This window comes from Hippocampus zosterae, chromosome 9, assembly GCF_025434085.1.
Source record: "Hippocampus zosterae strain Florida chromosome 9, ASM2543408v3, whole genome shotgun sequence".
NCBI lineage: Eukaryota > Metazoa > Chordata > Actinopteri > Syngnathiformes > Syngnathidae > Hippocampus > Hippocampus zosterae.
Window position 1 is genome coordinate 9,021,340 of NC_067459.1, and position 25,247 is coordinate 9,046,586.

A 25,247-nucleotide genomic window follows, 5' to 3' on the forward strand; every position below is an offset into this window, starting at 1 on the left:
GCTGGGGCGACAAGTGAAGACGCAACAGGATCCGTTGAAATGTTTCACACTTTTGCGAAGGAGCCATGAAACACTCCCCGTCACCCCCTGCCCCTCTCCTGAAAACTGAAAACCGTTCTCTCGGTTCTCATGCTCCAACTAGCACATCTGGAAGCACTGGTGAAGGTATGCTAAATGACTTGTTAAGAAAAAAAATATCCCAACCCTTACAGACAACAGTGAGTAGAAGCCAACCACTGGGATCTATTCTTAAAAGAGTTGTGTCATCTGACACCATTGCCTGTCACCCCCACATCCCGTCTCCCAGTTTCCTCTGCCACCTCCCCCAGAAGACCACAACCCGAACCCCAAGCTCAAACAGTAGAGTGTTGAGGCCACCAATTGGCCCCTCAGTGTGACTTCAGATGAGCAAAGCTCATCTGAAGTCACACACACACACACACACACACACACACACACACACACACACACACACACACACACACACACACACACAAGCAGTGGTGTGCGAATTTCAACACCCACAGCTGGACAGCAGCAGTCACATCACCCCAGTAAAACATTCATTAGTCTATTAGCCAGTTAAGTATTGCAACTACTTGAGTCCTCGTCAATCACAGCGTCCTGTCAGATTGCGCTAAATGGACCTATAATTCTCAGTGGCAGACAGACCCTTACCATGCTTCTTTATACATGAATTTTAGATTATTCTGTCCTTGTTACTTGTTTCCATAATGGGCCACATTGTAGTTATGATTGCCTTCAGGGGGCTGGTGATAACAATGGAACCCCATAAATGTACAATATAGTCGCTAGGATTGTAATGGTAGGCCCAAAATCATGGTACATATCTTGGTTTTGAGTATTTAGTTTGCACGATTAATGCACGTCTAATTGAAAGAAATTGAAAGTCAAGGGAAAATAATTAGTTAAAAAACATTACATGAAAAGACAAAGGATAATTAAAAGAGGAGCATAAACTAGTGCTAATCAGATTTAAAAGACAAACACTATTAAAATATTTGAATAAAACATTTTAAGTCGAGCTAATAAAATTCAATCACTGCACATCTGTTTTCAAACATCCAATTAGCTGCAATCTCTGCATGCATCAAGCAGTCATTTCGATGATTTGTGACAATGCGGTTAAGTTTGGAAGTGGACTTCAGCCAAATCTGATAGTCGCCCCACACAGTTCCATAGAGCGCATATACTACGCCTATGTGCAATATGCACTCTTGAAAAGCATGATGAAGTGTCTCTGGAGAAATCTTTGCGCTGAGCTTTTGTGCTTGCACTTTCTCACAAGGAATCCCCTTCAGGTTAAGCCAAGACCACAAAAATCCAAATCCAGACCTTTGTAAGGGTGTAATCACCTTGTTATTTCCCTGTCTGCTCTTGCTCTCTTTAACTTTCTTTGATTGTTTTAATGCCCCACACGTAGCTCTTCTTTTGTTTCTTGTCTTTACCAAGAACCATATAAAATGGCCAATCCTGGGGTGAGGCGTTTGGAAATCTGATGAGGCTATTCAAAATATTCAAGTTCTGCTTAAAAGGCTAAATGCATAAATCATGTTTAGTCACCACATTGTGTTGTCAGTTTCATAGAGTGTTGACATTTGTATTGTCTTCTTCTTTGCTTGTAGTTAAACAGTAAATTGGTAAATACAGTATGTAATACTTTCCTCGGACCACTTGACTGGAATAACATGCTCCGTTTTGAGCGGGCGCATCAGTCACACTGTTCAGATGGAAAATCGTTATATCAGACCACACTGCATCATTCAGAGAGACATCATATTTTGGCTTCACGTTTATCTTTGCAAGAGGGGCAAAAAATGTCAGTGTCATGCAGTTTCTTCGCGCCATTTCACTTGAAGTGAAATCCTTCAAGACAAATGCCTTACTATTTTGTGTGTGTGTGTGTGTGTGTTGTTTTTGGGATAGCCAAAGGGCACAAGCAATGACAAATACAGTGGTTGCCAAAGAACTCCAAGCATATAATAGTTCGACATAACCCAGGTACATGCATACCGTTTGTTAACATCTAAACCCATCTTTAAAACGTGAGAGACCGCGCAGGGTGAAAAAAAAATCTGCATGTGTGGGGTGCTTGCTACATTTATGGAGTGTGGTGTCCTCAGAATGAGCAACGTAGCACACCACACACACAGCCACATCTCCCGACAATTTTAAGTTTCCTCCTACAAACCACATTTCAGTCGAAGTTCCAAGACTGACCTTTCAGGGGCAGTGTGTGCAAACATGCATCCAGACATTTGTAATATATGAAGAAGAGTTGTAGTAGTCACAGTCCTCGTCGTGGTAGTAGTAGAAGAGAATACATAGACAGAAATAAGATGACTATATAGAAGCCGCATAATCTTCAGGTCCGTGTTGACAACACACATAAGGATTTGCAATCAGAAATATTAAAATTGCTGATCTTTTATGATTGTCGGCCCAAGCAAATCAGGAGGAAGAAAATTACTCTTAACAGACCCCCCCCCCACCCCCCGCCACAAGATAATTTCTCGGTCATCTTTTGGAGTCTTCTAGTAATCTGACTTTGACAGACTTTGAGTGCAGGTGGAATTGGCTATAAATTGGGCCCGATTATTTGTAAATGCATAGCCTCTTCTAATAGGTGCCAGCCATTTTATTATCACTTCACTTTTTATGTTTTACAATTGTTTGTCAATTTGAAATATTATTAGTAAATGATGGTTTTACGATGGTGACAGTTTGACCCTGAAACAAATCAGCGCTTGTCCAGCATCTTGGGACGGATCGTATTTGATGTTTGAAGTTCCACTGAACTGTAATATGTGATGCAGTCATTTAATGTCATTTAAGCACACTTCCTTTTTCAGATTTCTTTCCAGCTGTCTTTCACCTTGTTGTGGTTACTGTTTGGAGTTGTTGCGCATAAACAATGATGTGTTGTATTGAACGGTATTGTGTAATTGTGTTGCACAAAATGGAAGCAAAATAAAAAGAAACCAAAAATAGTTGATATATAGTTTGGAAGGCAGGAATAAAAATGGCCTTGAGAATGATGGATCAGTGCAAAGTCTTACTGGAGGGGGGCGGGGGGGTTCCCAGTCTTCAGAAGATACTAGCGAAAAATGTCAAATGAAATGCCAACTATTGAACCATGACCATGGTCATGGGGAGTGAAGTCATGGCCTTGTGGTCTCATGCCACAGAGGAGCTTTTGATGAAACAGTGAAGAGCCGATTGGGAGATAGACTTATGACAGCGGACCGTCGGGATTCAAAAACAGTTGCAGGAGGCTTAATTTCTTTGGGTTTCTGTTTAGTTTTCCCTCTAAGTGACTAATACTTTACTCATAGCTTGTTGTTGTCAATGGTAAACCTTAAAGGGCACATGAAACACAGTGAAATAAGTCATTACCGATTTACAAACAAAGTAAATAGGTTTGATTTGGGTTTGGGATTTTTGTTCATAGAATTCTTTGATCGCTGAACCATTTAAATTCCGAGGAGCCACTGTACTTTGCTTCAAATTAATTTGATTGATGACAACACTTGACAAGTTAACTACATTCATTTTCAAATCATGAGTATTCTAGAGCCCTTGGTCTCATTCTGTTCACCGGTAGCTGGTGTGTGTCTGAGCTGATTTTCTGCCAGAGGCGGTAAAACCTCGGTAAAAATGCATTTCTACCAGCATGATTAATGTTAGATTTAAAAGCACATTTTAACCCTTTCGTGCACTCTCTATTCTGATAACATGATAAACTGTCCGCTGTCTCTGAAATGGTTAAATAGGTACAGTATTTGTCAATGTAGCGGATCACTCAGCTGACTTGAATACAGATATTTGTAATGATTTGTTTTTATTTTGTTCCTTGAAAATGTCCTCTTTTTTTCTTTTCATCATCTTATTCCTCGAAGGATTAGCTTTGAGCTAATGACCGAGTGGGGTGATTCGAAAGGGGGAGTTTACCTGTTGCCCAGCAACAGCCAACGTAGGCCAGTATCGTCCAATTAAAATTGCTCCTGCCGCCAACTGCTGATTTTAACAAAAAAAAAAAAATCGATGGACGGATTAAACAAGCGAGAGTATTTTGTTTTATCTGCGAGCCAGATGCAATCAACAAAAGAGCCACACCTGGCTCGCAAGGCATAGGTTCCCGACCCCTGCTGTAAATCAACCCAACCTATTTACAAAGCTCAGGCTCCACCCTTAGTTGCCATGGTGATAAAAAGCAGGACTCACCATTGGCCCAGCAAGATATAACCGTTTTAAATTGTTAAAAAAATAGCCCACGTTTCCTTTAAATGTCCAATAAGATACTCCTAAGGTCAAACTGGTCGAGGTCTATAAAATGTCAAAGTCCTCCAATACCAATGCACTGCAAAGTTGTACTTTTATTGGTTACTGGTGACTTTCAAAGGCTAGTTGCTAAACAATAGACTAAACCTATTAAACTGCTTTCAATGTCAGCGCTTCCTGACATTCTTCAGATATTAGGAGCTAGAAACCTACTGCATCTGTCCCCAACGGACTTTTTCCGCATCATCTGCACTCTTTCGACAGTATTTCTTTCGTACTTTTGCTCTGCATATCAATCTTTATGATTTCATCTGGTCACCAAAGTGTTGGCTCTGTATTCAGCTAGTGGAATATTTGAGGTCCTTTGGCAGTTGCTTTCCACAGGAAGTTATAAAACAGTCTCTCGCTCCAAATATGATGCTCATGGTGGGAAGAGCAAGTCCTGGCCACCCAGAACAACATTGTGCCGCAGTAGTGGATACTTTTACTATGCTCTGAGGTTGTGACAGACTAGTGAAGGACGTTTTCATTCTTAACTAAACATTTTAATTTGGTTCAATGTTTTCAAACACAATGTAGTCAAGCGCATGTGTTTGGTCATGTGGTTTTTATAGGGATAGGGAGAGGGGGGGGGGGATAGGAAGGGGGAGGGAGAGAGAGAGGGGGAGAGAGAGAGACAGGGAGAGGGAGGGGAGAGAGAGAGGCGGGGGGAGAGAGAGAGAAAGTGAGAGAGAGGGTGGGGGGAGACGGGGGGAGAGAGAGAGGGAGAGAGAAAGAGAGAGAGAGAAATGGAGGGGGGGGGAGAGAGAGAGAGAAAGAGGGGGAAGAGAGAGGGGGAGGGGGAGAGAGAGGCAGGGAGAGAGAGAGAGAGGAAGGGGAAGAGAGAAACAGGGAGGGGGAGGGGGGGCGAGAGACTGTATATTCCGCAGAGCTCACTGATTGGCTGCTTCGGATGGTGCCTGTCTTGAAGTGATTCCCAGAGAGGAGTGAGTGTCTGAGAAGTGGTGGGCAAAGCGTTGGGGGGTGGGGGGATTGATCATTACCTCTCTGTCTGGTCCAAGCAGTGATGACCCTTTTAGTGTGCCGGCCGGAGAAATGAAGTGAGACAATCATAAACTTAGAGAGCGAGTGTTCTTTTCATCAAGGTGAAACATGAGGATGTCATTATTCGGGAACTGCGGGACCCTCCGCATGGCACACGCACACACACACACACACGCGTGCGCGCACACACGCACGCAGCTTCTCGGGTGAGCGTCTTGAGAAAGTGAACGGTTGTGCTCGTGACGTAGCCCCCATTCTATGTTGCTATATTTTCACCCAGAGGATGGCAGTAGTCAACCATCCAAAAATACTCCACTTTCCACCTCCATCACGATTTGAATTAATTAATCCACAATGAATTTCTATCAGCTGCATTGCACTTTCATTTCTTTCTAAATGGGAGTGGACAAAAGAAGGAAACGTATGGCGGCAAATGGTTTTAGATGTATGAACACGGATTATCTCATTCATTAAATAAATCTGGAGGGAAATTGCCATCGTTGCGATCGCTCGGGCAATTGCTCGGCGGTTGCGTCGGGCATTTCAGTTTCCGAATTTGGACATCTGTTTCTTGTCCTTGGCAAGAACAAACACTCGGCGCGCAGCCTGTTTGATCGTCTGCAGCCTGATAATGTGGGATGCATATTTAATTAGAGCGGTGGGAGGCTGATGCATGCAGCCATTGCAGCCCTCAGCAGCCTCCGGGATGCGTTCGGGGCAGCGCTTCAGGAAATATAAAGCTTGATTGAACAGGAGGGACAAAACAAAGACTTTGTGTGTGTGTTTACATATTTGGGGTTTTTCGGGGACTACAGTATATACCAGGGTTGCCCAACCACTTGATCACGATCGAAGTGTAGCCCGTGAACTGGTCCCAAGTCGATTTTTTTGGTTTGGGCGAAATGAAGGGGTTGGGGGGGGGGGGGGGGGTTGTGTGTCTTTGTGGGTTTTATTAATATTGAATATTTTTGTGTGAGTGTACACTGCACTGTAAGCATAATATCCGTTTTACTTTTACAAAAAGCATTAAAAAAATAAATGCATAAAAAACTGGTCACCTGTAATCTACGTTGGCTTCACCGGAAATTGTTAGTGGGCAGCAGTCTGCAATTGCAGCTTGCGATCAGAGCTGTTACGATATATATATATATGTGTGTGTGTATATATATATATATATGTATATATGTATATATATATATGTATATATATGTATATATGTATATGTATATGTATATATATGTATATATATATATATGTATTTATGTATATATATATATATATATATATATATATATATATATGTATATATATATATGTATATATATGTATATATAATAATTATATAATAATATAATTATTTTTTTACTCAGTCAGTGTGCTTCATCTGCAATTCACTGCAAAAGTGTGTCCGATGCCTCCGCGTCAGGTCTCCCATTAAGGTAGGCAGTTATTTGCTTTTCCCAAATTCACATACCTTTGTATCGACATTTTTATGTTTCGTTCATGTTGGGGGCCATTAGGGCTGATGCTCATCAAGGCACACTGTATCTATGAACACAACCCCATACAGCCGTGACATTTGGTGTTCTGCAGATTAAAAAAAAAAAATCATGGGAAACACAATACCAAAACAAGTTGGAAATGCACTTGGACTCCATTGATAGTTATCCAAAAACCATCATGAGGTCATTCTGGGGGTTCTTCTGGTATCAGAGGAGATTTAAACCTTTTTCTTACCCGAGTAAAAGGCTTTAATTTTACACCTGATGTGCGGACAGGCATTCCAGAGACCCATCTGCAACTTTCATAGAATTAAAAAGTAAATGTTGTCAATTGGAATGCTTCATTTAAGGAAAGTGAACATTACTATATACAACCTCTTATTCGGGGAAACTGCAATATAAGGCAGATCAAAGCTGAAGGAGCTCCATCATCCACGCAGGTTGGGTGTTACGAATACTCATGCAACCACCCAATAACCCCATGCCCCCCCGCCCCCAGTTCGCCTTGAGGGATGAACATAAATAATGAATGTCTTCTCCAATAGCAAGTGTGGAGGAGTCCTTACACTGCTCACATCCCACACCAAATATTGTCACAGTACTTATTGTTTATCACATTATTTATTTCTCCCCCAGGAAGCTAGCTGCTCATCACCAGTCGGATCCCCCCCACCCCTCCAAAAAAATCAAAGGGATTTAATAATTTTCTCCAGTATAGTTCTTTGTTGTTTTACAAGCTTCTGCCGTGCCTTAAGCGGAGTTCGCCGTTTTGGCATCAGAATGAATTCCTGTCACTCACATCAGTGGCATTAAACATTTGAAAAGCAATTGGTGTTTCATTATTTTCCCCATAGGGGGAATCAACCAACCTACTCTTGTGTCCTTTTTTTAAAATCTGAATCGCAAGCTCGGCTCTAGGTAATGTCTTTGGCTTGGCCTTTCAAAAAGTAGAATTTTCTTTGTTGAACCCAGGGTGTAATGCTTCAGTTCATCATCATGCCTAAATGAAGAAATTCTGACAGTTTTGGGTCACAATTGAAGAGGATTTCAAAACGTTAAACTTGACTACACGTAAAGTGGGAGTGCGCACACACAACGATCTGGCCAAACGTCATCATTTGCCCTCCTTTGCAAACGACAGGCCAGATTCTCTGCTGTCTCTCAAATATGATCCTGCCCTGTGGGGTGTGTTGATAGTGATCGTTTTCACCTCCCCAACTTAAAAACAGGTTCAGGGATGACAATTGGCCAATGTTAAACGTGTTTAACGTTTCTGATTGCAAATCCCTATTTGTGAATGGGCGGCCCCACGGACTTAATGATTCAGAGGTAGATGCCCCCCCACCCCCCTCACCAATCCCCGCCTCCTTTGCAGGCTCCTGGCTGGACATGTCACATTATTACTATAACAAATGCCAGACGTATTTCGACGGCAAGTTTCAGGTATTTTACATTAACTACCATCTAATCATCAGTGTTAATATCAATTTTCCATCATTCCACAGGAATTGACTTGCGATTGATTTTCCAGGACCTATGATAGTCCAGATAAGCCAATGTCTCATACATGTCTTGTCATTATTTCAGCAGAGTGGCAGCGTCAGGCTTTGAGCACGTGGAACAAATCTAGCGGACACATTATATCTTTCCGATGAAAACCGAGTTAAGTTCCCCCAAGTGAATCAGCTTGCCCAGTGAGTTACTAGAGTAGTAAGACGTGAAGCATGTCAGCGCTAGAGCGAGTTTGTGAGTTAGGCAGAGAAGCTGAGTGGACATTCGGTTGCCTCTGTTTAAGAGTATGTTGAACTTTGGAATGAGTTCAAGGTTGGTCTCAAGAAAGGCTGCTGATCAACAACACAAAATAAACTAGGCAAGAATGAGTATATTCAGCTGTTCAGTTTAATTTATAACAATGGTAAAAAGTGAATCTTTTGCTTGCAAAATAGGAGTGTTTTCTATGTACAATATTTATACAATAATATAGAGTTAAAAAACACATCTGACAATGTATTGCACAACACATTTATAACTTGTAGAATCACACATAAAACACATGGGTCCTTTGTCATATTTCAACATTAAACAGGGAATGGAGGGTTTTTTTCCCCTCATCTTTTTGTTTTGAATTGAATTAATGGAGCTCAACAAAATTAAAAGGCGCCCAACCCATGGACAGGCGTGATCGAGCACACAGAGACATTTGCCATGGTCACAGTTTGGTGCATCGTGAACAAAAGTGAAACCCCGAACAGGCCTCAGGCAGACAGTTTCATGGTGATAAGTTTGGATATGGCACTCCATAAAGACAGCAGCAAAAGAGACAACCAGCAGTCGGGTACAAATAAAAAGATGTGAAATAAACAATTAAAGATGGAGACGGGCAGGATGCAAAGCGAGTGAAGTGCAGTCAGGCGGCAGAACACGTCAAATTTACAAGGACCGGCTAATGAGCCGACTGCACGTGGCATCCATCAAGATGGATCCGGCAGGAGCTCCAAAATTAGAAGCTCTGCAGCAGGTTCACGAGCTTCATTGTCCAGGTTACTTGGGCGCTGTCATTCAACTTAATCTTTCCGCATTATCTTCACAAGAGTGACAGGTGTTCTTGTCTCACACATTGAGCGCAATTTCAAGTACAATGCAAACAATGACTGATGAGACGGGGAGAAAGAATGAGTACTGTATATGTCGGGCCTTGCTGCATCATTAATAACACTTTATCTACGCGTTCTATTTGTTCTCCACTTATCTTCAACGAGTGGATTAGTGTTCACCGCATATCCGACTCACATCCTGCTTTTTCAGTGCTATGACGTACATCTGAATGCATTTTTATGCAGGGACACGGGGTAATGTGAATAGCAAATCTCACTGTGGGAATATTCTTGAAGTGTGTTTGTATGGCTGTGTTCACCAAACAGAAAATGATGCGCGGCACATTTTGCGGGTCATACAGCGGTGCAGTGATTTGCATCTCTGCCTCGCTGGTTAGAATCTCTGCTCTGGCCTTCCTGTGTAGAATTTGCATGCTCGTGTGGCTTTCCTCCTGGTACGAACATTAACACTGTGCTTGAATACAGGTGAAAAAAAGAAATATATCCGTACTTAATAATTCGATTAAAATGTATTGCACATCAAAGTCAAAAGCGATTGTACCTAAATAAGTGTTTACAAACACACAGTTGGTCCAGATGAAATGCAAATGAATGGATTGGACCTAAAAATGAAATACAACTGCGGACCGGTTAGCGCGTCGACCTCACAGTGCAGCCGTACCGAGTTCGATTCCAATTCCGGCCTTCCTGTGTGGAATGTGCATGTTCTCCTCGTGCCTGCGCAGGTTTTCTCTGGGTATTCCGGTTTCCTCCCTCATTCCAAAAACATCCATGGCAGGCTGATTGAAGACTCAAAATTGTCCCTAGGTGCGGATGGTTGTTCGTCTCTGTGTGCCCTGCGATGGGCTGGCGAGCAGTTCAGGGTGTCCCCCGCCAACTGCCCGAAGACGGCTGGAATAGGCTCCAGCACCCCCAGTGACCCTTGTGAGGATAAAGTGGATCAGAAAATGGATGGATGGACAACTGAACTGCATTGAGGCAGGGATTCTTCGATTCATTGAAGAATTTCTATCATCCTTTGAAACTTAGCTTGTAGCCGACGTGTGCACATTTTGAGCATGACGTCTCTGATCCACTGGTTAAAGGACACTTTGATTCTCTCCTCTTTCATCTCAAACTGCTTCAAACAACTAAGCGTGTGACGGAAAAATGGTTAGGACTCCACGACTGTCTGTGTTTTATGTTATGTGTTGTGTTTATTATTTTACTTTATGTTAATTGTTTTGTTAAGCGCTTTGTTACAGCTGCCACTGTTGTGAAAGCGCTATATAAATCAGCATGTATTGCATTGTATCCTTCGGAGTGATCATGCTGTTGATGTTGGATGATGGTGTAGCGGTTCACATGCCTGACTTGTGGTTGGATTCCTACCGATGCTGTCAATTTGAATGAGAATGGTTGTCTGTCCCTATATGGCTCTTGTGATTGATGGCTTCCAGGGTGTAGTCTCCCCGTTGCCTGATGTCAGCTGTGATGCAGGAGCCTCCACCTCCCCACAACCCCGAACAGCATAAGCGCTTTTAAAAATGGAGGGATGGTTGTACTTGGTCAATTCATGTCAACCACTCTAGTATTTTTTTTCTGGTCCACTTGTTTATCAATCACTGCATTACTCTAGCGTTGGAACCACACTACTAGAAAAAACGTACCGGCGTTTGTTTCAATCGCAAGTGAACACAGCCTTAGGAAACTGTCCCTGAATGAAATTACAATCTGCAGCACCGGAGTTTAGTGGTTGACACGTCTACTTCCCAGTCCTGAGATTCAGAGTTTGAATCTTGGCTCCAGTCTTCCTGTCTGCTGTTAGCATGCCCTCCCCTTATTTGGGTCATTGAAGACTATTTGAGTGTCATTTGAAAAATGTTCATCATTGGGAATGTGACTGTGATCGGTTTGCCGATATGCGTCCGTTGATTGGCTGGCGACCAGTCCAGGGGGCACCCGCTTTCTGTCATCCAAGTCCGCTGGGATAGGCTCCAGCTCACCCATCTCGATCATGAGGACACGCGTTATAGAACATGTGTGGAAAGATGGAAAATCCACACTTAAATATAAACTACAGAAGGCAAACCCGCTGTTGGCATAATGCTCATATGGCAACATCGTGGCGCACGTCCCTTCGTTACATGACAGCTCACTATTGTTGGTCAACAACATGAGTGCCTCGATTTGTTGATCTTTTGGAGACGAGTTGTTATTCTTTGCGTGGTTCTCTCCGAGACGAAGCATAAGCCCTGAACCCCCCCACCGCTTGGAGTACAACACTTTTAGACGATGGATGCATGGCGTTTAATTCAAACGTCACGCTTTTGGGATGATCTGCTGTTCGAGTGTGTTTGCACGTTTTGGTGTGTGTCATTTGTATTAGGTCCATGAAGTTCACAAGCATCCATGCCTACACGAGTCTCTCTGGGTGAGTGCACTTGCCGTGTGCATTGTTACTCCTCCTCTTCCACCTCCTCCTCTCCGCCTCAGCGCATGCTTGTATTGTGTGTCTGCGTGTACAGCATGTGTGCGGATGCATGTTGGCGTGCGTCTCAGCTCTCAGCAGACATGGTTGAGATGATCTGCTCCACTTTATATGCCAACTTCTGCTTGTTGGCCTGCACATCCTGCTCTAGCGCCTCCGTGAGCTAATAGAAGAACACAAACACACATATACATAAAGATTTAGCAACCTCACTAAGTGAAAGCAACGGATTAGCTCATCATAAAATGATGCCAACATTTCTTTCATCATCGCGAACATTCGAAATTGGTGTCTGACTTTGATGGTTTTTCCCACTTTGGCCTCTGTGATCTTTATGCTTTTTTTAAAATTCAATATTCTGAAAATGTTTGCCATCTCTTATCAGAGAGCACACATGCATGCAGCCAGTGTTGTGTCCAGCCAATGGCCGTGGGTGGCAACAGGGCACCAACCACCGGCCAATCTGCCCACTCACAAGCTGGCCCGGCTCCCATGGAGACGATTGATTAACAGTTATATGAACTGCTAAACCTCAGTGGAAGTGTGTTGTATGGTGGATATTGGCGTATAGCACTGGCACATGTCATACAGTAGGGTAGTGATGGGCATTTGGTGCTCAGCGGGCCACACTCTGAGTGGCCCCTTATTGCTAATAAAAATTACAAAATAAATACATAGATTCAGAAACACACACACACACACACACACACGTTTACTCGATCGCATTGGATCTCTGCATACTCCCGGTTTAGCCCCACAGTATTTTAAAATTCAATTGTCCAAAAGATTTGTTTTTAGGGAAGCGCATCATGGAGGTTCATTAGCATTTTTAGGAGAAATTATTAGGTTGAAAAACTCTGAACACCCCCCCCCCCCCTCCCACCCCGACCATCAGTCATATTCCGATTTTTGTTATTTGCGGACTGGCACTACATTTATGGCATTTTGTCATATCATCTGGTGGGGAAGTGTGTGAGGCAAGAGTGTGTGGGACCCCAGTAGGATAGATCATAAAATGTGGCTCCCTCCAACATTTAATTTGCAAATACCTGCAGTTCAATATGAAATTTACAGCGGCAATTGCAGATGTTTGCAGTTGGAGAAGGGTGTGTTTACGACAGTGATGAAAAGAGCTGATCGACGTCATTTTGTTTCAGTTCAGTTGTCGAGACACTGTTTGATAACAAAGCCGATTGACAATGTTGGCACTTTTGCATGAAACTGATCCAGATTATGCCGGTTATCCTGATATTTTCATTCTGTGGGCATTTTACAGGCATGTATACTACTGACAAAAGGTTTGGGGAAAAATGAGCTTTTACAAGAAATTTTAGCCTGAGCCTAAAATACACTTCAGTGTAGCTTTTCTAGGTGAATTTAAATTGCCCCTCTCTAAAATTTTGAGTTGACATTTTCACCCGATCATTGTTTCTTCTTCAACAATTATTTCAACAAATAAACTTCCAAAGACATCCATGTCTGTGACTCTTCCAGTCTCTCAATATCTCTGCTGCAACCTGCTGTTGACAATGTGTTACACTCTAAACCCAGGGGCTACTTCTTTCAGAGAGCGTCCTGTTTGAAGCATCTAACTTTTTGTGTCACCAATATTTTATTTCGCTTGTCGTTACAAAACATGGAAAGAGGACTTCTAGCTGCATATATATAACAAGTTTCACCGATATTCTGACAGCAAGATAAGATAAGCTTTTTTAATCCACGTCAACTTTGTCACTCTATTCCGCGTCAGTGTTGTTTATACAGAACACGCAGGCATTGTGAAAGGGCCTTTTTCTCTGACCAAGGTTGGGCTATATGTGTGCGCTTGAAGGTCACTGTTGAAAGTTGCGGATGCCATAATGATGAGCAATTTCGTCGTCACATTTTCCGTCTCTGTGTAACACTAGTCCTCACCTCCTGGCTGTATTTGCTGACGTAGCTGTAGATCTCGTGGAGGGCACTGAGCACATTGAACTCGCTGGAGTGGAGGCGCGCCTGCTCAGCCAGATAGGCATTCATGTCCTGATCACTGATGGCAGGCAGGCGGTTGATGTCCGCGTAGTACCTGAAACGGGAGACGCGCACTGTTAGACGTGGGCAATCTTTTTTTTCCTCTTCCAGTCGTCTGCGTCCACAGTGGTTGATTTACATCTGAGGCGCTAGAGCAGGACAATCGTGAATTCACTCATTGGTGCGCGCATGGGTTTGTGTAATTGCATTTTATTTACACCGTAACCCTTAACCTACCATGTCGCCCCATCTTCGGAAACAACAAGAGTGCCAAGAGCAGACAACTTGTGACAGCTTGTGTTTTTAAAAAAAACATTGTCAGAGGACCTTAAAAAAATCATATTTAAAACTGTAGTTTCAATGTTGAGGGGGAAAAAAAATCTTAATCAACACGTTCAGGGAGAGCAGATACTACAGTGGGCAGCTTATCATGTTATCAGGTTTCAGGCTGCATGAAAGGGTTCAGTGCACATGAAGCCAACAGGAACAGTAACACCGAACATGTTGCAGCATGCATCAAACCAAATACTATGAATAAATCACACAATGCTAACATATTAGCATTCATTTTTAATCTGACCCTGTTGCGGAAGCGATCAGCGTGCATGTCACATCCAACCGCTCTTTTATTGAGGAGCTTTTACATATATTTAGTCACACACAGAAATGGATACCTTTCTACCCAGCTTTTGTAGTGCGGGATGTCCTTGGCGTAAAGCAGCTTGGTGGAGGGCGAGTCTTTGCCCAGCCGGTGCTCAGAGGTGGAGCACGAGTCCATGAAGGTCTGAGCCACCACGGACAGGCAAGCATCCGTGATGCTGCTCTTATGAATGTCAAAGACAAACTGCGGGTTCTTGATCACGTTCACCCAGAAGCGCAGGGGAAGGCTGGGAATAGCACAGGGAAGAAAGATAGTAGTGTGGAACAGTTTCTGTTTCGATGAAATATCGAGTGGCATGGGATATTTTCAAATATCAAATATTTTCATCGTGCATTCCGACTTCCTTCCACATTCCAAAAACATGCATTTTAGATTCACGGAAGAATCTGAATTGTCCATTGGTGTTAATGACTTGGTTGTCCTGCAATTGGATAAGAGGAGAAAGAGTTATCGAGAAGAGATGGACGGATTTCCATCCATCCATCCATCCATCCATTTTCCGTTCCGCTTGTCCTCACAAGAGTCACGGGGGGTACTGGAGCCGATCCCAGCCGTCTTCGGGCACGAGGTGGGGGACACCCTGAACCGGTTGTCAGCCCATCGCAGGGCACATACAGACAAACAACCATGACGCCTACACCTCGGGACAATTTAGAGTGTTCAATCGGAATGTGGGAAGAAAACAGAGTACCCGGAGAAAACCCACGCAGGCCCGGGGAGAACATGCAAACTCCACACAAGGAGGCCGGAGCTAGAATTGAACCTCGTCGCTAACCACTGGACCACCGGGCCACCTGGACAGATTTCAAATATGTAACTAACCCTTTCAGGGACAACGGTTTCTCCATTGGACAGCTGCATAAAGACTTCATTTTGATCCCCACCCCCTCCAAAATAAAAGCACATTTTTTCTTTAACATAACTGACAAGTCATAAAAATTCCAAAATGCAAAGTGCTCAAATATTTTATGAATTTGCAAATATTGTTACGCATGTTGACATAAATAAACACCAACATTCGTTTAGTTGAAGCGGGTGGGAAACGAAATGTAATATGGTACTGTATCATGAATATATCACAAAATTCACATAAAAGAAGAAGCAAATATAATACGGTCACATTCAGTGAATGAGAAGAATATTCCCATTCATCCATCTTCTGTAGTGCTTGCCCTCATGGTTGCACCTGAGCTGGTGCTCATCTCGGCAATCTGGGTCCACCCCGGACCAGTCGCCAGTAAATCATAAACAATCTTCATGTGGTTGTGTTTTACGATTCACCCTCTTCACTGGAGAGCTTTGTCGAGATGATTCAAATCTAAATAGTTATATGCATTAGAGGCGAGTGTTAGCAGGCAAATAAGGCGTTGCCGTCCTCTTTGCCTGTAAGTCAGCCGTAGAGCAGCAACAAAAAGGTACTCCTGCTGGTGATTTGTAAAGTCCATTGCAGCGGAGGATCACTTGGGAAAACACGACACTCACCAGTTGCTCTTCCAGGTATGGCGGACATCCGTGTCGTAGATCCCGTGTCTGTCGGCCTGCTCGTCCAGAAAGTCAAACATGTATTTGATGGCGAGCGGCAGGGCGGTGCCCCGGCACACGGTGCTAAAAAGTGTCTCGAACAGGTCATCCACAAATTTCTGCAGGGTGCCCTGAAGAGAACATTAACACAGAATTAGCCTTTTGGGATTCTGATCCTTACTCTGTGAATGCCATAATTGGATGGATGGATTTCAAATACGTATGGAATGGATCTACCGTACATCAAGACTTCAGTTTTATTGTCAAAAATATACCGATTTTTGGCGTGTTTAGTGCAGTTTATGTATTAAAATATTGTTTCAGTGAAAATGTATTAATCTTAAAAAATCTGTTACAAAATAAATATGTAAGTAAGCTCAAGTAGAATTTAAAAATCGATAGGAAATCAATACATAAATTATTACCGGTGTATATGTACCGTAATTAAAAACATGGAAGTACTACAATAAAACATGATAGACAAATTAAAAAAAACTTTGGAAATTAAAGTAAAGTAAATGCTATTGATGATGACATTACTCGTGATACGTGCCTTTGTCGCCAAGAGCCTGGTGAGGTAAATCTCCGACACCATTTTGCTGCCTCGCTCGCCTTCCTTCTGGTCTCCGTGCTCGTGGTTCTTGACCAAGTGCCAAACTTTGACCCCGCTCTCCAGGTCGGGTGTCAGCATGGGCACGCGGGAGTGAGGGCTGTCGGGGCTGGTGGGTGTGGAGCGGAAGGGGATGTCCACGCCTGGAGGATCAAATTGTCAGTTTCATTGACAGTTGGCATTTTGTTCACTCAAGACTGTCGTGCCATCCCGTTTTGCAACACTCTGACTGATCTCTACATAGCGATGGGATTTCTTGATTTGACTTTGGTTCACCATGCTGTGTGTTGAGCTTAATGCACTTCGCCATTCACACTTTTCAACTTTGTAAATGAAAGCTCCCAGTTGATTTTTGAATCATGTGGGTTTATCTTCTCAGTACCATGTCGTTGTTATGAAGGACCAATCTTGATCTGCCTGTCCGGAAATGATACTGTTGCCCTCGTGGAATGTTACAAATCGTGGTTCATTTGTTTTTCGTTGACAGTACTGACCATATCTGCTGATACTTCTTGGGAAGCTGGCCGAGCATGGGATGTTGAACGACGACATCTGTTTGGGCACCAACGCCACCACGCAGCGATCTGTCACCTGAACAATCAAAGGGTTAGGTGCTTGACTTTTTGGCAGTTGCATCACAGTGCTGAATGATAGTCGGTGTACGCTAGACTGCATCCCGAAAAAGATGGAGTTGAACCAACTAGAGGCGGCTTTACTGTTCAAGTCGTCAAAGTTTAAAGGGTTGAAGTTGCAAATGAGGTTTTTGGCCTCATTTTGCCTCATTTCCTCGTTTTGGTCTTGACTTCCAATGGGCCAATCTGCGGACTCTCTGGTCTGCTGCTGTTGCTAGGTGAAGATTGTGAAGTAGTCATGACAAACGTGTCACTTTCAGTTTCATAAAGCGACACGAGAGGTAAGACATTGGTTTGTGTTGTCCCAAAAAACATTGACGGTGAATCAAATTTGTGTTTGCATTATTTGTCTGCACATCCGTCTTGTCTGTGAGAGCGAAACATTCAAATAACTGCATTTAGTGCAATGGCGAATTTAATTTTTAATTATTTGTTTCAATGTCCGATCTTTGTATATTTCTCGATGTGAATCAGTCCATGGCACAAAAAAAAGCGGGGGCCCACTGTACTATGCTGAAAAATATGCATGACATAGGATTAGGATTAGCAGATAAGAAAATGGATGCATGGTGTTTCTACACCCGATAGATTAGAATTAAAAGAGCAAAACTAAACTTTTGCCAAATAAGAGAAATGAATATCCTCTCTTGACAGAAAGTCTTTGTCTGTCTTCTCTTGGCCGTTTGAACTCATGTGACTTCCAGCGTTCATTCAGCTCCAATGGGTCAGTCAGCACCAACATTTTGCCAACAAAGAACCATAAAAGGCTGCCGGCCTTGGCATGGTAGCTGAAGAATTGACTATAGAGAGTTACATGTGTTTATAAACCGAAGGAAGAAAATATCAATGTACAACGGGTAACATTGAATAATGATTTGTCCTCTGTGAACTGCTTGTGTGTACCGAGATTTCCTTGAGCAACAACTTAAAAAGACTTGGAAAAAAAACCCATTCTTTCAGTTGGTTCCCCTTCTGTTTTTTTTTGCACACCTGGTAGTGAAGGAGTGTGTTGAGTCTTTTCCAATCACCCTCGATCTTGGTGGTGATGTCTTCATCCTGAAGAACGACGCGAGCCGACCTGCCCTGACGCCACTCTGTAGTGTGTGGAGAAAATCACAAAAAAAAAAGGGGTCACATCCAAGAGGGCTGTTGGACCGTTACCTAAGTGATCTCATGTCCATAAATTGACTTGGTCAATGTGGTCCTTGGGCATCCAATTAACATGCTGCTTTCTGGCCGACACAGTTGGTGTAACACTCCCGACACAGTTGGTGTAACACTCCCGTCATAGTTTCTTGGTTGCTTTATATTTTCAAAAACAAATAATTCCTGCACATATTGTCCACATCCACGTGTTTGAAGTCCGCCTTTAAAAGGCACGGCCTAGCGAGAGACATCGGGAGCTGGAATCGGGTTAGATCATTAAACCTCCTGTTGTGTTGCTAGTTGACAAAGACGACTTTCGCACTCTGCAATCTTGCTTGTACTTGAGGTCGATTAATTGCCAATCATGCATTCGGATGCCTTGCAGAAATCAACAGAGATTTGTTTTGCCTTGCAAATTAGCAGCGGTGCCTCAAGTGTGTCAATGAGACCGGCACACCTCTTTGCAAAATATATGTCTGTCTTCAAATAGAACAAAAACTGCCAACCTCTTTTTTTCCCAAATTGTCAACTTGCTGTGCCCTCGACAAACACAATCTTATTGATTTTCCTTTATTGACGCCCCCTGCTGTCCTTGGGACACGGGCCCAACCCGTGACTCATTAATCCAATCGCATTCGGACACTTGCTCATCCAATCACAATCATCGACTTGCAGTCAGACAGTCAGAACTTGTAAAGTAAAATAAATTCACTCATGGCTGCCGTAAGGATTTAAGTCTGCTCGTAAAATAGTGTTGCACTTTTCCAGATTGCGAGCGACATCTGCAGCCAGTCCGAGATGCCCCTCACGGAGGACGCCGCAAAACAAAAATCCTCCTCTTACTCTGTCTGGAAAAAAAATGCCTTATTTGTTCCCTTGATCATTTTTATATTTTATGAGTTGTTACAAAACTGAACAAAACGGAAACTGCTATTTTGTCAGTTCGTGCCCTTGTATGCGCATGTGCGATGAGCCATAAAACGGATATGCTGCTCTGTATGTCAATCAAGTGTCCAGTTTCATAATAGATGGTAGGAGCAGTCTATTTTTTTCCTGGGTGGTATGACCCAATATCATTATTCCTGCCGCTAAGAAATGAACATAGCAGGATTGTTGCAAAGGATGTTGGAGGAATTTCAAGTTTCCATAATTCTCACCTAGGTCCATGTCGTTAGCTTGCGGTCGCTGGGAGCAGGGCATGTTCTTGTACACGGCATCGAGGATCTTCTCCTTCACCTGGGTAATGGTGTCACAGTTGAGCACCTTGACGACGATCTCCGGACTGTTCTCATTGTCGGCGTTCACGCAACTCAGCGTCTGGCCATACGATACAGAGAGGAGAGAAAGAGGCGGCTGTGACTCTCCCCGGCTAAACCCTTTTCATTAGCCGCTCCTCTTTCGAGTGTCCCAGTAGAGGGGGTCTCGGGGGCAGAAATGTAATTTCACACCTCCAGGATGTGGCTGTACAGCTTTGGCAGAGGCTTTAAACAAGTAATGAGACACTCTCCGACTGGGTGACACCGTGATCACAGAGGTGTCATCCTGCCGCCAACGGAAACTTGGGGGGGAAAGTTAGTTATGCTCATGAAGCGGAGTGGAACAGGCAGTCTCATATTAAGCGAGCCATCGGACTGCATCATCATTGCTGAATTACCAAGCAGGCTGCCAGAACCACTTGGGCATTTATGACTCATTTTTTTTGTAATGATATCATTGTCGTTGTGTGTCATTATTTGCACTTAAGTATGCAAACACAGACTTCGGCTTTGTCCAATTAGATGAATTCCTTGAGAGAAAAAACAAAAACAAAAAACACAACCCAGACATGACTGTCTCTATTTTTCGATTCTTGTAGAAATGTCAAAGCGCTCGCTAACCTTAGCGGCAAACTCAAATCAAAAGCAGCGGCAGTTTTCCATTGTCCCTTTTGTTAAGCTCGCCGGCTGTTGTTGTGCGTGTGCAATTTCTTTCTACCGTCGGGGAGTGCTGCGAGTGTGTCTAAATTCCATCCAAAACAAACAAATTTACCTTTTCTTCCATGAATTGGCCAGACTGTTGTTCTATGCTGTTGTTACTATCATGGAGTCTGCACAATGATGCATTATTAATGTAATTGAGAATGCATCATACATTCATGGAAATTACTTGTATAAGAAATTCTTCTGAGACATTTAGGCTGTATTCATGTGCAAGGCTAAGTTCTCAATTTGAAGTCCATGTAAAGTGAGACTATAGATTTGTTTCCGAATACATTATGCAGACGTACTGTATATAATTGTTGAACACTTTCAAAGTATTGGCGTGGATTATGGTCTTTATAAAATGCTGCTTTATCATCTATTTTTGGCATTGACTAAATGGGCATTTGTTCAGGTTTTTTTCTGCCTCCTTTTCTCCTTCTTGCTCTGTTTCTCTCTTCATGAGTGACATGACCATTGCTCTCCCCACATCATGAGAACAAAACAATCCCTCGCCCCCGCCCTCTCCCGCCTGTCCTCATCACCGTCTCAAAGAGGCTGAACAGAGCAGAGCGGGGGGAAAAACCCCCCCACAAACGACGCAGTGCAATGTTTATGCCAATCTTGGCATCGCTTTAGAATACTGAGCAACTTAAAAATACCATCATGAAGGGTCAGGCTCTCTTGAAACTACAGAGGTGAATGCAAAACATATTGTAGGCTTGAGGGGATTCAAAATGTGAACAGCCATGTCACTCATCTGACATACTGCACATGTACTTGGGTGTATTATTATTAAGTCACGGCATCATTAAAGCATCCTGAGCCGTAAGATATGTTGTCCACTTGACCGATTGATCAGTTAATTTTTCCCCCAACTGGTTGCTTTACACAAGAAATAGTGAAATTTGAATCAAGTCGATCGGTTGCATTTTTTAATTTTTTTCTCCCAGCCTTTTCCTCGCTTTTGTGACTCACCAGCGTCTTATATTCCGTCTGCTGTCGGATGAGTTTGTCCTCGCTGAGGGAGTAACGCGCCTCGCCAGTGATGGCGTCGATGGGTCCCTTCTCCATTTGCTGTTTGATGGCACAGAACAGCATGAAGAGGGGTTCGCCGGCAGACTCCTTTTTTGTTTCGGCCCACGCCGTGGATTAGGGGGGGAGGTGTGAGAGAAAAATGGGAAAGGAAAAGTTGAAGATAAGGAGAGATGATGAGCTTCTCTGGAAGTCAGCAAATGTGTTTCAGCGGATGAGTTCTCCAGTATCATGCACTGTAATGGTTTTGAGAAAATAAGTTGGTCGGTCTGTCTGGCTGTGTTTTTATCGTGTGGTGTGTTTGCCGATAGCTGCGCCAGCTACGTAAATTGCATGGCGTCATGGAATAGCCGTTTGATTGATTACTTTGGCTGATTACAGGTGGCGCTTGGTTTCCGACAGGGTTCCGCTTAGTATGTTGGTGACATAATCAGAATGAGGGAACACACCCTAGTCTATCCCTGCAGGGGCATAGCCGTCATTTTAAATTAGGGAAAATATTTACGATTATACCAATGTTCATGAGAAAATTGCAGGGCTCGATACTGCGAATGATATCCTCGTAAATGCGGTAAACTTTTCAGCGTGTGCTAGTGAAAATGTAATTTGGTCCAAGGAGCGCAAGTGCATGTTTTAAATAGCCTACCTGTATTTTTTTTTTTTGGGTGGGGGGGCAACTAGAGCGAAGGCGCTTGGAGCACCTAAAATAAAGTTGGTGACTTAGCCCCAACAACTGCTTCATTTGAGAGATCCCCAAAAATGATGCGGTACGACTATCATTTGACGACGGAAAAAGTTCTGAATTTGACATGTATTGCCCGTTGTGAGAGAATTGTTTTCTTACCTTAAGAAACTTGTGGAGCAAGAAGGCAAACCAGTTGGTCAGCATCTTCTCCGCCACTGACTCAGTTCTACACAGCAAAAACAAAACAAAAAAGCGGGGGGAGGGGGGATGGACGGTCATTTCCAGAGGAGAGCTTTGAGTGCTCTTAATTAATTAAAAAAAATATAATTCAATGAAAAAGAGCCTGACAGCTTTGGAGTCTAGAGATGCAACATAGGCAGACAGCAGGGGGGGGCGGGGGGGGGGGGGGCATAATATCCGTAATCCATTTCCTGGGCCTAAGAGCAAGAGCGCTTTGCTTTCTGTGTGTGCGTGTGTGTGTGTGCGTGTGTGCGTGTGATCGTGCCAGTGACATCATCTTCAGGAGGGATGATGGCCGTGCGTTGCTACGCGGCTGCTTGAACATGTGTCCAGATGTCTTTGCGCACTGTTTACTTCTTTTTAATGAGTTTCGCTTCAGATTGACGGCGCTCCCGCGGTGAAGAAACGAGTCATTAAGCATTCAGCAGGCTTGCCTCGCCGCTGGGAAAAGCATCTGGAGATAGCCAAAGAGGCGGGAGGAAAGGTGACATCAGAAAGAGCGGACAAATATTTCATGAGTGGCACATGGAAGATAAGCGAGACTGACAAGGACTCAGCCGCCGCTGTACTCGCTCTCCCCCATTAGGTTGTCATCCCGTTCCAGTCCATCCTGACTTTTTCCATCACTGGAACTACAGCTGTCGTTCACCTGTCTGCTCAGGCGTCTCGACAACTCAGGTTCTCAAATAGTGGTTCGACACTGCTGAAAAGAGGCTGGCCTGCCTTCAACTTGACCTAGTTACTCATCCATCAGAAGCGCAGGGAAAGAGCCGAGACTAGGAAGAACAATGTGTGATGAATTATCAATGTTTAAAGACGAGTGGTGCTGAAAGAGGTGCGTTTATAGGTGGGATTTCATTCCAGGATGGCCCTCAAAATAGTGCTACACTAATCGGGACCGAGCTGAGCTGCAAATATGTGGTTGATGGGAAAAATCTGGCCTGTGGTATAGATTTGGACTTTACTGACCAATTGTGATAATTCTCGTTGATGGCATCATTGTAACTGCCTCAGTTTGAAAACAGCTTCAAGCTCACCCGAAGACTAGCTCCGAGCTATAGAAAACCGTAACTGATCCTTGCCTGCATGGCGGCAACAAAGCAAAACTTGTGTATTGTTGTCACCGAAGGAGGATGAGGAGCCCGGCATGCCACACGCTGAGCAAGAAGATCAGGAGAAGATGGAGAAGCCAGGTTCATGATAGTGTAAAATGTAACCTAGCAAAACATCAAGACATACAAATACTCTCAAAGAACCATGCTGGAGATTGAACAGGAAGTTGCGCAATTTGGAAGCAAGTTGCCGTATTGGATGAACACACCTTACATCTCTGATTGGCACAGTGGTTTCTCAAAAACAACAAGATGGGGCCAGTGAGGGGAGGGTTTTTGTGTGTGTGTGTGTGTGTGTGTGTGTGAACAAATATTACCAAAAGTTTTTTTTGAGCCCCCCCTACCCCAAAAAAAGTGTCGCTATATAATTAATGGATACAAAAATTATGTATTTACATTAAGCAGTGGCATGCCATCAGGGCCTTCAAGACCTTCTGTGCTGTGAGTTTTCCTTTCATCGCATGTGCCTTGGCCACATGGCTTCCAGTCATTATTTATTCATTTATTTATTGATTGTCCCATCAGTGTTTAGCTTTGATGTGTGTGCCATGCAAATATTATTTCAACCAAAGCCTTTACAATCTTGAGTGCAGGCGTTGACCACACCCACACGTCGCTGAAATTGCTGGTTTGTGTTTTAGCCAATCAGATTTTAGATTCACCGCTGAACACTTTTTCACAGTCTCGATGATGAGTGAGTTTATTCGTCTTTCAATTGTTTCAGCTACATTCAGCTTCTGGTTTGGTTTATGTGCACCAAAGCTTGGTTTATGACACAGAATGATGTCAGATCATGATTAAAAATTCACTTTCAAGGCTCCCTTATCAAGAAAAACTGGACTTTGAGGTTAGGTCAGCCAACTCTATTTCTGGCTGACATGTTTTGATCGAGGGTGACAAACTTGCAAAACAAGGATGTCAGTTCCTCAGTGAAGGCCCAGAACCCTTCATTCTGGTCCCGTATGCTCGCTGTGTCTACGCTTTGCAGCAATGGAGCGTAAAACGCTGGCAGTCAGCGTGGGGGAAAAAAATGTACTGATTGCAAAAGAACAAAGGAAAATGTTGGATGGCCTTCGATTTGGCTGAGCAACCACATCCCAAGTTTCAGTAGAAATCAAGTCAATCTGGTAGTACAGTTCTTACAGGACATTACAATCTCTAGAAAAACCGAAAAAAAACATTGTCAGGCCTGCATGCCCAAAATTTGGTATCATATATTAAACACCTAACTACAATGTGGGAATCTGTATTGCCTAGCGGGACATTCAGAAAAATGATACGCGGGGAACAAATTTCTCACAGTCAATTCAGACGTTGAGAAAATGAATTTTAAAACTCTGGACACGTACGCGATGCAAGCTGGAAGGCTTTTTGAGGACGGCCAGAGATAACTCACTGCAGTGTTCTGTCACGATGGGCCTACTAATGGCCTGAACGATGTGCCCGATTGGTTCAGGCCATGGACTAGATCGCAGGTGTTAAAGTCACAGCCTGGGGGCCAGATCTGGCCCGCCACATCATTTTATGTGCCCCATGAAAGCAAACCAAGCATGTCAAGTTCCATGATCCTTGCTAAACTCTGAACCAAAATGTCAAATTGTCATATGTAATCCACAATAACAGTCATTATTCTTGACTTCTGATTTTAAAACTAGTTATCCATCCATTCGTTGTGCGCTGCGTATGTCATATGTGGAGGTGATT

At 43.4% G+C, this 25,247-nt stretch overlaps 1 protein-coding gene across 2 annotated transcripts in view; it reads right to left on the reverse strand.

The window, feature by feature from the left end:
* Positions 1 to 8,725: 8,725 nt before the first annotated feature.
* LOC127607023 (plexin-A2-like) overlaps positions 8,726 to 25,247 on the reverse strand; it is a 122,671-nt gene continuing 106,149 nt past the window's right edge. For both annotated transcript variants that reach the window (XM_052074993.1, XM_052074992.1), the window contains 10 exons: positions 22,351 to 22,417; positions 21,450 to 21,596; positions 19,671 to 19,830; positions 18,358 to 18,461; positions 17,230 to 17,326; positions 16,679 to 16,878; positions 16,087 to 16,256; positions 14,618 to 14,830; positions 13,848 to 13,998; positions 8,726 to 12,096 (listed from right to left, as the gene is read on the reverse strand). In XM_052074993.1, coding sequence (XP_051930953.1) covers positions 12,001 to 12,096; positions 13,848 to 13,998; positions 14,618 to 14,830; positions 16,087 to 16,256; positions 16,679 to 16,878; positions 17,230 to 17,326; positions 18,358 to 18,461; positions 19,671 to 19,830; positions 21,450 to 21,596; positions 22,351 to 22,417 — 1,405 coding nt within the window. In that variant the 3' untranslated portion in view covers positions 8,726 to 12,000. The remainder of the gene's footprint in view (positions 12,097 to 13,847; positions 13,999 to 14,617; positions 14,831 to 16,086; positions 16,257 to 16,678; positions 16,879 to 17,229; positions 17,327 to 18,357; positions 18,462 to 19,670; positions 19,831 to 21,449; positions 21,597 to 22,350; positions 22,418 to 25,247) is intronic.